Below are 9,573 nucleotides of genomic sequence, written 5' to 3'. Positions count from 1 at the left end.
ATAATATGATCCTCCAGGACAAATAACCAACCATTGGTAGACTCTATGCAGGCCCAATACCACACTCCTTTGGAATCCCATGATTGTCTCATTGTCCGTGTGATTTGAATGTCGTGTTCCACCTCCACATGTTCCAGTTCCTGATCCATACTTGACAGAAATTCCTTTCTCGCATCGTCAAAGTCCTCATAGTGATCGACTATTCTCTCAAACCTACGGTTCGTGAGCCAGAAGGGAACACGCATCATCTCCACCGGCAACGCACAGATCCATTCAAGATCGATCATACAAGTAACGTTCCACTCCTTGTCCACAAAGATATTACTTTGATGAAAGTCGGTCAACTGTAAAAGATAGGGGCCGCTCCGTCGCTCCCGGCAGACGAAGAAATGCGCAAGTACACGAAGTAATGTCCGAAGGGTGATCCGCTCTTCTGCATCCTCCTCGTCTCTCACAGCATGCGGGTTGTGTATTAGATGGTTGTCATGTAGTGTTAACATGTCAGATACGAAACTGTCTGTGTTTTGGTAGACTTGGTCTTGTCGGATTGTCCTCGGTGTTCCTTGTTGCTCGAAAATAGCCAAACTGCACATGAGGGGTCGGTTTGAGAGTGCTATAGTGCAGTCCAGTGTATTGAATCTGAACGATCCGATTTTCTGTTGTGGAACACGTGCGAGCGAGAGCATAATGCGGGACATCCCGGCGAACAAATTCTTCCGTCGTGCCGTATCTGACCAGTGATCGAACCAGGTCAATGACAGCATTTCCCCTGTCTCGGGACCAATGTACTCCAACAGCATATATGCGGTACCCACAGCTGGAGCAGCTTTGTCGCGGACATAGTCAGAGAGAACTGGGTAACGTAGGCACTGATAGATACATTTCCAGGCCTTGCGCCAGAGACCGGTAAAAATTGAGGTCTGCTGGATGTGTATGAACTACATTGAAAGAGTTGCAATTGTCAGAATGGATCTTATGGACATGGAGCGCTAGGAGTACTTACAGAGCTATTATCTGTGAAGCCAAAGGCAAAGAGGTCTGGAATGCGAATCTCGGGGCAGTGTTGCTGCATCCATATATATGTTGCCACTTCACAGCCAACCTTCTCGTCAATTATTCCAGAATACTGTTGCCCGGCATGAGGAGGGATGGGACAGCGAAAGATGAACTTCTTGGTCGAGTTTCCCGCAGTTACTTGGGCCTGAACGCAAACATTGAAGCAACCGTGGATCCATTTCTCATGTGGGAGGACTATGCAGGTATCACCTGCATGTAGTTGGAGGTGATGCCTGATCAAGGCCGCAATTGAATCCCTTTTCTGCCAGAGTTCGAACTTAAATCTCTCTGATACATCTTGATGCTTGAATTGATGAACAAGATTAATCTCCGTCTCAGGAATTTGTTGCTCCATTGCGCCTAAACAGGGGGGCTAGGGAGAAAGTTATGGTGTAATGGTACAGAGTAGGACTAGCTCGTTTTAAGGCTGAAAAGAAAAAGGGGTAGCTCTCACGTGATCTAACAGCCGAGTCATCATGTATCCCTTGCAAGAGATTATTCGTCTTTGAGACCAGGGCATGAAACGTGAACCTGGCATGTTGGTCCTGATTTGTTGGCTTACCAGAGGCTCAGGATACTCAGGCTTCGCTCAGGTTAAAGCGGCGACTACTCAGGGTGGTGACCAAGAAGAGAAATACTCTAAGTCAATTTTCGCATCCTGTATTAGGCTGTTATACAATGGGTTTTATCTAGTGCCTGCATTGTATACGCAGCAGGTCAAGCCCGATGGTTTACCAAGTCAACTTGTACCTAGATGAGTCTTGATATATTACAATTGTTCTAACCTCGTTTTTGAGCACCGTCGCACTATTTGGCGTTATTTACTGACACTTATTCTCTGCCACAATTCCCTACATAACTCCCTTTTGACCGGACCAGTTGGCCACACCACATATGACAATATACAGTGTGCGTCTTTCCAAGTTGAGACTCTCGTATACTTCATCCAGCTCCGAATCAAGACACAAAGTTCCTCCAAAATGAGATCAAACTTATCATCAAACGTCAGTGACTGTGCATGGAACACACTCAACGCGCACATAAACGCCTTCCAGAACCATAAGTTACGCGTCTCGGTGTTCATGCTATCGAATAACGGTGGCCCATTTTGCAAATCTCGTTTAACAATGTCGACTTTGAGATAATGCAGTACTCTCTGTGGAGGAAGACCTTGATTGCAGACGGCAAGAACGGTGGTGAGATAAAAGTCAACAGCGGAGCAGAACCCAGACCATCCTGACACATAGACAGGCTCGCCATGAGTCGGGAGTGGTATTTTATTCGAGAACGACTGGATGTGCGCTGTGATGACTGTATAGAGTAGCTTTGAAGGAGCTCCGCTGTTCCAAACATTCCAAGGCATGGGAATATCCGGATCGCCACGGTCTTTCGAATTTGTCGGCATTGCTAGTTCTGTGATTGGTCGAAGTATAGAAATCGCTGGGAACATGTCGAGATCTTTTGGCTCACGTCCTGGTGGAATGGATCCGAAGAAAAAAGGAACCATCCGAAAAGCCCGCAAGCGAAGTTCAGGACCATTGGCCTCGCTGAGATGCATTTTATGGATCATGCGACTTAGTTCTGGGACCTCCAGGTCTGTATCTAATGGTTGTGATATTACTTCGGGTGGGACAACTTCGGCCAAGCGGCTTTTGGTGCTGTGTATCATGTTGCTGGCTCTGTTCAAATATGTTGTTAATATTCGTTCCTGTTTCTCAGCGTGTCGTGGCACTCACACTACAAGGTAGCGATCCGTCAGCTCCAAGTCAACATCACAGTCACACTCTTGACGAAGGGTTTCCCTGTCCTTGGTAGACAAATAGATCGCTAGGCCGTTTAGATGGGACTCGGCAACTGCAAAGTTACCAAGACAGCACTAAAATGATAGGCCCCATTAGCGTCGAGCACATTATGGTGTTAAATGAGAAAATAGTTACCTCGACGAAGCAAAGAGTGCTGATGTACTTTGCACATCGCAAGATCTCCTTCGCGCGAGATGAGGTTGTAAGCGCAAGTATTCACTTGCTTTATACTCTCGATCTTATGAAAAAGAAAATGTGGGTCGAAAGCAAGCAGATCGCCCCTGGTTCATGGCATATGAAGAGCTGATACTATCATTGTGTTTTGCAAAACTTCTGGATTGCGAGTGGCTGAAGCGACACTATAACATCGGCAATTAAATTATTACTTTTTCAGACACACCATGACTGACCAATCGCTTGGGTTTACAGGCAAAGGCCCAATAGTAGCTCCAGCTTGTAAGACTGTTTTAGAACCTGTCAGCTGAGACTGCTTATCTGCGAGAGACTATTGAACACAAACAATAGTGGAGGAGCTCCTTGGACTTGAGCGGCATCTTGATTGGCAGCGCGTCAAAGGGATCAAGGAAGTCATATCCTGGCCTTGCAAAAATCCTGGCAGGTGGCAAGGATGTGGACTTTTGGACGACCCATGGGGTTTGCTCTCCGGGGCGTGTAGCAGCCCTACGTTCGCGAAGGGGGAGGATTGGAACATATGAACAGGCTAGTTTTTTGATCACACAATTGTTACTATAAAGCAAAGTCAGCTATTGTGGGTGCTTTGTTGTTGAGTCCAGACTGTCTGTGAAACGCGGCGTTTATCTGGACCTAGCAGGAAGATGATTTACCAGGATGGTCGTTTCTCGTCGCACCGGACACGCCTCGAACGGCATTGTAGACAGCCATTGCGACTCCTTGTGCTGCTGGGTCGTGTTTCAGGCGGCTTATCTGCGGCCATGACTGACTGACGTCGGATGAAGCTAACTCGTGTCAGCTTGGAGGCGTAAGTGGGAAGCGGGGACAGATGAGGAGATGGATGAAAGAGGATGTCGAGAGAGATGCTAGTCCTGATATGGACAGGTAGCCAGCGAACAAGGTCAGTGGACGAATTATGATCAACATCCCCGCAATTGCTATCCCTGTTCCAACATGCATAACTCATGAGGATTATGATATGACGTCGTCAACATGTATTTGATGATACAGGTGATTAGCAGTCTATAATTCTATATTTACAATATTCTATCATTGCTGGAACATGTCATTGACGTGAGAATGCTGAAATACCAGCATTCTGTAGCCACAAAGACAGTCAATGTTTGCCGTGGTGTTTTGCGTTCATAACCACCAACTCACTCTCCAGTGACAAAACACATGCGTAAAGACATGGGATTGTAGCAAGAATTTCACGATGATGACTCAGTCGCTTTTACTTAACATAGTAGTTTCATCGGCCATAGTGTGGGTTAGCGAAGTCAAATCAGCTGGCCTACACCCGTCGTAGATGTGGGTGGGTATGCGCTCAGTGCCGACATGCATGGCACTTAGAATCAGAGGCACTAACCTAATCTATCATATAATCGAAACGATTTTCATCTCATTCGTATCGCAGGATAAGTTCTGGTCGAGATCTATAAAAGTGCATCAACCTTTCATGCAAACACTCTGAACTGGGTAGAGTCCCTGAGAACGGCTTCGGTATGAGGCATCAAGTATCAATAGTAAAACGCCTCTAGGGTTCTTGCATAACTTAAGCTTGATTCTCGTCCGCGTGGAATTACTAGCGTTCTACCTAACGGTTAACGTTTCCTCAATAGCCGTATCCATAGCTCCCAGCTAGCCTCACGCGGTAGCCACAACAGTTTGGAATGTGAAAGTCATGGGACCATTTCTCACAACATGTTGAGGAAACCCAAATACATGGTTGGCTATTCAAGATCCAGACCTAGTATTCAGGGAACAGTCTATAAGTTGAGTTAAGAAGGGCATTTGTTTTTTGAAGCTTGTCAGACCACAGGCTCACACCATCTCTTTTAGGCTCAACAATCGGAAGGTAAGTGGATCTGAGAAACCCAGTTAGCTAAGGCAGGGGAACTACCGTGGCTGCAAGATCAAAACTTTATGCTGGTTGCAGATCAGCCCCTGATCAGCCAGCTGACTACCGACCCGCCTACTAAGCGCCGCTGCTGGTTTTCAGCTCCTCCTTATTGACCCTTGACTATTTGAGCAACTTGGCATATAAGCTGTACTAAATAGGCGCAGACAGGCTGTCTAGTAGATAGCTGAGCTTATGAAAGGGATGTATGAACCAGCAATCATGTGTCGCTGTACAAACCTTGAATGTGGTGGTAAAGCAGGTACCCGCTTCAGGTCTCCAACTCTGAGGATCGTCAGATGAGGAAGCTGTTACACCACGTGGAAGCAGTTTCCCATATCTTGGGTAAGATTTCTCTCGTGACTTTCCCATAGCGGGAACCTAGCTTCCTTACCCAGGGACCTGTAATGCATAACTTGATCGTACCACCTGTCTATCGTTTTTAAAGTTCGATTTCTCAGCCCTACATTCCCCAACTTGGCCCCAAAAAGGTTTCAGCCAGCCAGATTTGGGTCTCACCCGACAATGCCACCCTCCAAAAGGGCGATAGTGTCTTATTGTATCATCATTGGTGCCCTGTTATGGCAAGCCAGCCACATCTAGGCCAGCCACAATGCTTAGAAACAACCATATCGCTGTTTAGCTACAACTATCAAAAAGACTAGTCAAAGCTTCACACAATGAGGTTGCATTTTCAGGAACAGCCAGGCACAAGTGGGGAGGCTAAATCAACCGCTAACGAATGTAGATCGCAATTGTGAGAAGCACCGCGCTATCCCCGTTTGCAAGATTTACGCGAGTATAACATTGCGATCGGTTATGTGCTATACGGGAATTTAATACCATGGGTGAACCCGTATAAAGACCGTAGTCCTGGCTCTTCCTCGTCAATCATCCACTTTCCATCTCATCGTTCATCATGGTCAACCTCAAGAACATCGCCCTGGCAGTGACCCTCTTTCTGGGATGCGGTCTTGCTGTTCCTGCCCCAGCTGCCCCAGCTGCTGAACCTGGGGATATTATCCCAGGCAGTTACATTATCACCCTCAAGCCCGAGATTGATGCCGTTATGGCCAAGACTCATCTGAAGTGGGTCGACGGCGTGCACAAGCGAAGCTTGACAAAACGTGAAGAGCTTGGTGTTGAAAAGACTTATGATAGCAAGTCTGGCTTTCAAGGTTACGCGGGAACGTTTGATAGTACAACGATCAAGTTGATCAAGCAGAGTCCCGAGGTGAGAAACCATGTTCCATTGACATAACCACTTAAACTAACATGATACAAGGTTCTCGCAATTGAACCGAACCGCGTTTGGAAGATCTCTCGCGTCAACAAAGATCACAATCTCCAAAAGAGAGCTGAAGTCACACAGAAAAAGTCCACTTGGAACCTTGGCACCATCTCACACCGTAAGAAGGGCTTCAAGGAGTACATCTATGACAACTATGCTGGCACGGACATGTACGCCTACGTCATTGACGGTGGAGTTCGTGTCTCTCACAATGAATTCGGTGGACGGGCCAAAGCCGCTTGGACCAACTGGAAGGGTGACAACAAGGATACGGATGGTCACGGTACCCATGTCGCTGGAGTCATTGCCGGGAAGACATACGGCGTCGCTAAGAAGGCAAACATCCTTGCTCTCAAGGTCTTCAAGGGCGAAGAGAGTGATACTTCCATTGTCCTTGACGCGTTTAATTGGGCGGTCAACGATATCATCAAGAGGGATCGCACATGGAGGGCTGTTATCAACATGTCTCTTGGAGGTGAAAAGTCTGTTGCGTTCAACAGGGCTGTTGATAATGCATCCAAGAAGGGTGTCGTTACTGTCGTCGCTTCTGGAAATGATGCAATCGACGCGGCCAAGGAATCGCCAGGCTCTGCAGCTACAACCATTACAGTCGGTGCTATTGACGAGAACTGGGCTGTCGCCGACTTTTCCAACTATGGAAAGACGGTTGACATCATGGCCCCAGGCGTGGGTATTCTCTCTTCTGGCTGGAAGTCTGACACGCATACCTTCACAGAGGATGGAACGTCAATGGCGGCTCCTCATGTTGCTGGTTTGGTTCTGTACGCGATGAGCGTTGTGGAAGTTGAGGGTGTTGCAGATATAACTGCATGGTTGAAGGAGTTTGCTACGCCGAAGAAGATTTCGGGGAATTTACGCAGCGCACCAAATTTGATCGCTAATAACGGAAACTGGGTGCAGTAAAGAAGTGTGGCTTAGGGTGTTCTTATGCGTTTACTAGCAATGACTTTACTATTTCGTACGCGGCGATTATATTTATTGCTTTTCATTTCTGCAGCTCAGTCTAATATACTTTTGCGGCGAAAACAATTATGAGTCTCTAATATTTGATCGAAATGTGTTATAAATCATGTCTAATAACACGCCAGGTGTCTAATTGCTAAGGATAAACGAATACCGCTACTTGTATCAGATCTAGATCTATCTTTACAGAAAAGCCTTTTATGGGCGACATGGCTTCCTAATAGTGGTCAAGGTTGAGGCAGTCGGGATTGACACCTGACTGGATGTCATAGTAGGAGCAACAGTCGTTGATGCTGAGTTGTCACTGGTAGTCGAATCGATCGATGTAGAGGCTTGAGACACTGAAACATCTGTGGAGATTGCCGTAGCTTCTGAAGTAACTGCCGTGGTTGTAGTATTAGACTCCACGGTAGAGGATGTTTCAGTGCTTTGGTCCGAGTTGGTGATGGCAGTGGTCGTAGTGTAGTCAGTCTCGGTCGAGGAAGCATCAGTCGTTGTGGGCTCCTCGCTTGACACTACCGTTGTTGTAGGCAGGTCAGTGGCAGTGGGTTTTTCGGTGACTGTAGATGCTTCAGTGGATGTAGGCAAGGCATCCGCGGTTGTAGTTGTCTCGGCGACTGTGGATTCTACAGATGTCGACATAACCTCGGCAGTACTAGTAGCTTCCTCACTATATGAAGTCACATCCGCAGTTGTAGTGCTATAAACCTCTTCGCTTGTCGTGGTCGCTTCCACCGGAACACCGTAAACGACGGTTCCAGAGTTTGTAATAAAAGGCTTGATGGTAGAAACAAAGGATGTCGACCCAACCGTGGTGGTAGTCGTCTTATAGTTCAGTTTGATGTCACCGGCACAGTCAACACACGCTCCGGCCTTGAACATGATAGCTGAATCTTTCTGTCCGTTGTTCGCGTCGCAAATAGCAAATACCATTGAATGTCGACCCGGGGAAGCCGGAAGACCCATAAGGAGAGGTGGCGAGGAGTGATCGTACATAGTTGAGCGGACAAACTCGGTGTCTGTTACGCCAAGTGGTTGCTGGAGATATTCAGAGTTGACAGTGATTCTGTTGTTCGATGTATCGACTGCGTACTGAACGCCATCTAAATAAATTCCTATAGTATCCGCATTTTCCCTGAAGTCAATTGTTAGTTATTGTCAAATACGATAACAGTGAGGTTCTTACTGTAGATTCTCCGCGGTACCAATTACAAATTCGACTGCTAACCCGTTATATCCTTGGCCAACGACGATCTCAACTTCAAGAACAGCGCCGTTTGTTGTAGAGCCTGAACCACAGTATATTGATCCGTCTGTTCCCGTGTCATGGTCGATTGTACCAGATGGATCTTTTGCGTCGCTGATCCAACCAGTTGACAAGATTCCGCCAGACCCTATGCCAAAGGGTCCATTGGTGAATGTGCCAGCGCTGCCCTTGTTATAGGTTTTGGCGTCGACCTTGTAGTAACTCGTCACTGAGGCGCCAACTACCGAAACGCCAGGCCAGTTGAAGACGGCATTGGCGAGCTGAATAACATCGTTGAATAATACCACAGAGATTTGGGCACCCATATTGAATGATGATGAGGAAAGAGTAATGGTAGCTACAAGAGAGGAAAAGGAAAAGGAGCGTATTTGCTTAAAGTAGTCCCCTAGAGTGAGAGGCTAGAGTGATAGTCTAGGCCCTATGGTCGAAAATAAAATTAAAGTCGTTGTTAGTTAGACTAGAACAGTAACGGAATTTCTTATTTCTCACTAGCTTGTCAATAATTGCCAATAGTTCGTTTTTAAGCTTGAAGCCACCAATTTGAGTCAGGGGACTTAGGTCAGCTCAGCTCAACCTACATGGCCAAAACTGGGTTGCACAGGTGTTTTACAACAAATCATGGTCTACTACTGATTGAACTAAGCTTAAACGGCTGCTAATTTAGAAGTTGTTGAGTCGTTTAGCGCAAGTGAAATGGATGTCTACCAGTCGTTGATTTGTCTCGATTTAAATAAGTAGGAATGATTTGTTACTGAGTTTAAAAGGAATTAAGTTTAGATAGGCGAATGTAGTTTTCTGTCGAGGATGGAGATAAGGCACTTTTAAAGTTTTAATGGTCTATATTGTATATGGTCGCTGTGTTTGGCCATCACCTGGAGTCGACGCACCTCAACCATGATAGTCAAAATGTTTGGACTTGCTAGCAATGACAAAACTAACTTCGGTCAATTTGCCCTCGCCATCAACAGCTTTCCAATTAATGTGACTTGCCAAGATCATCAAGCTAGACAACATCAGTAAAACCCTTCATAGGACAGTACTCATCCTCATCCCATCAGTTCATGGTTCAAGGTGTGTAGGG

General features: G+C 46.5%; 5 protein-coding genes across 5 annotated transcripts; 1 reads left to right on the top strand and 4 right to left on the bottom strand.

Moving 5' to 3' along the window:
• Positions 1-29: 29 nt before the first annotated feature.
• FGSG_13968 (uncharacterized protein) lies at positions 30-1,594 on the bottom strand (the record flags this gene model as incomplete). The annotated part of the gene is made up of 3 exons (XM_011327525.1): positions 30-938; positions 1,004-1,429; positions 1,511-1,594. Coding segments are annotated over 3 exons (1,419 nt in total), but the record flags the coding sequence as incomplete, so codon positions are not given.
• A 313-nt stretch (positions 1,595-1,907) lies between these two features.
• On the bottom strand, positions 1,908-2,932 carry FGSG_13967 (uncharacterized protein; the record flags this gene model as incomplete). The annotated part of the gene is made up of 3 exons (XM_011327524.1): positions 1,908-2,029; positions 2,086-2,735; positions 2,793-2,932. Coding segments are annotated over 3 exons (912 nt in total), but the record flags the coding sequence as incomplete, so codon positions are not given.
• Positions 2,933-3,144: 212 nt separating this feature from the next.
• FGSG_13966 (uncharacterized protein) lies at positions 3,145-3,761 on the bottom strand (the record flags this gene model as incomplete). The annotated part of the gene is made up of 4 exons (XM_011327523.1): positions 3,145-3,217; positions 3,269-3,320; positions 3,379-3,579; positions 3,704-3,761. The coding sequence occupies 4 exons, from the start codon at positions 3,759-3,761 to the stop codon at positions 3,145-3,147; spliced, it is 384 nt and encodes a 127-aa protein (XP_011325825.1).
• A 2,108-nt stretch (positions 3,762-5,869) lies between these two features.
• On the top strand, positions 5,870-7,202 carry FGSG_11405 (oryzin precursor; the record flags this gene model as incomplete). The annotated part of the gene is made up of 3 exons (XM_011327522.1): positions 5,870-6,184; positions 6,236-7,023; positions 7,163-7,202. The coding sequence occupies 3 exons, from the start codon at positions 5,870-5,872 to the stop codon at positions 7,200-7,202; spliced, it is 1,143 nt and encodes a 380-aa protein (XP_011325824.1).
• Positions 7,203-7,423: 221 nt separating this feature from the next.
• Positions 7,424-8,797, bottom strand: FGSG_11406 (uncharacterized protein; the record flags this gene model as incomplete). The annotated part of the gene is made up of 2 exons (XM_011327521.1): positions 7,424-8,360; positions 8,412-8,797. The coding sequence occupies 2 exons, from the start codon at positions 8,795-8,797 to the stop codon at positions 7,424-7,426; spliced, it is 1,323 nt and encodes a 440-aa protein (XP_011325823.1).
• Between the last annotated feature and the right edge of the window lie 776 nt (positions 8,798-9,573).

This window comes from Fusarium graminearum, chromosome 3 (assembly GCF_000240135.3).
Source record: "Fusarium graminearum PH-1 chromosome 3, whole genome shotgun sequence".
Taxonomy (NCBI): Eukaryota; Fungi; Ascomycota; class Sordariomycetes; order Hypocreales; family Nectriaceae; genus Fusarium; species Fusarium graminearum.
Note: the sequence above shows the minus strand (reverse complement) of the source record. Positions and strands in the feature narration are given on the sequence as shown.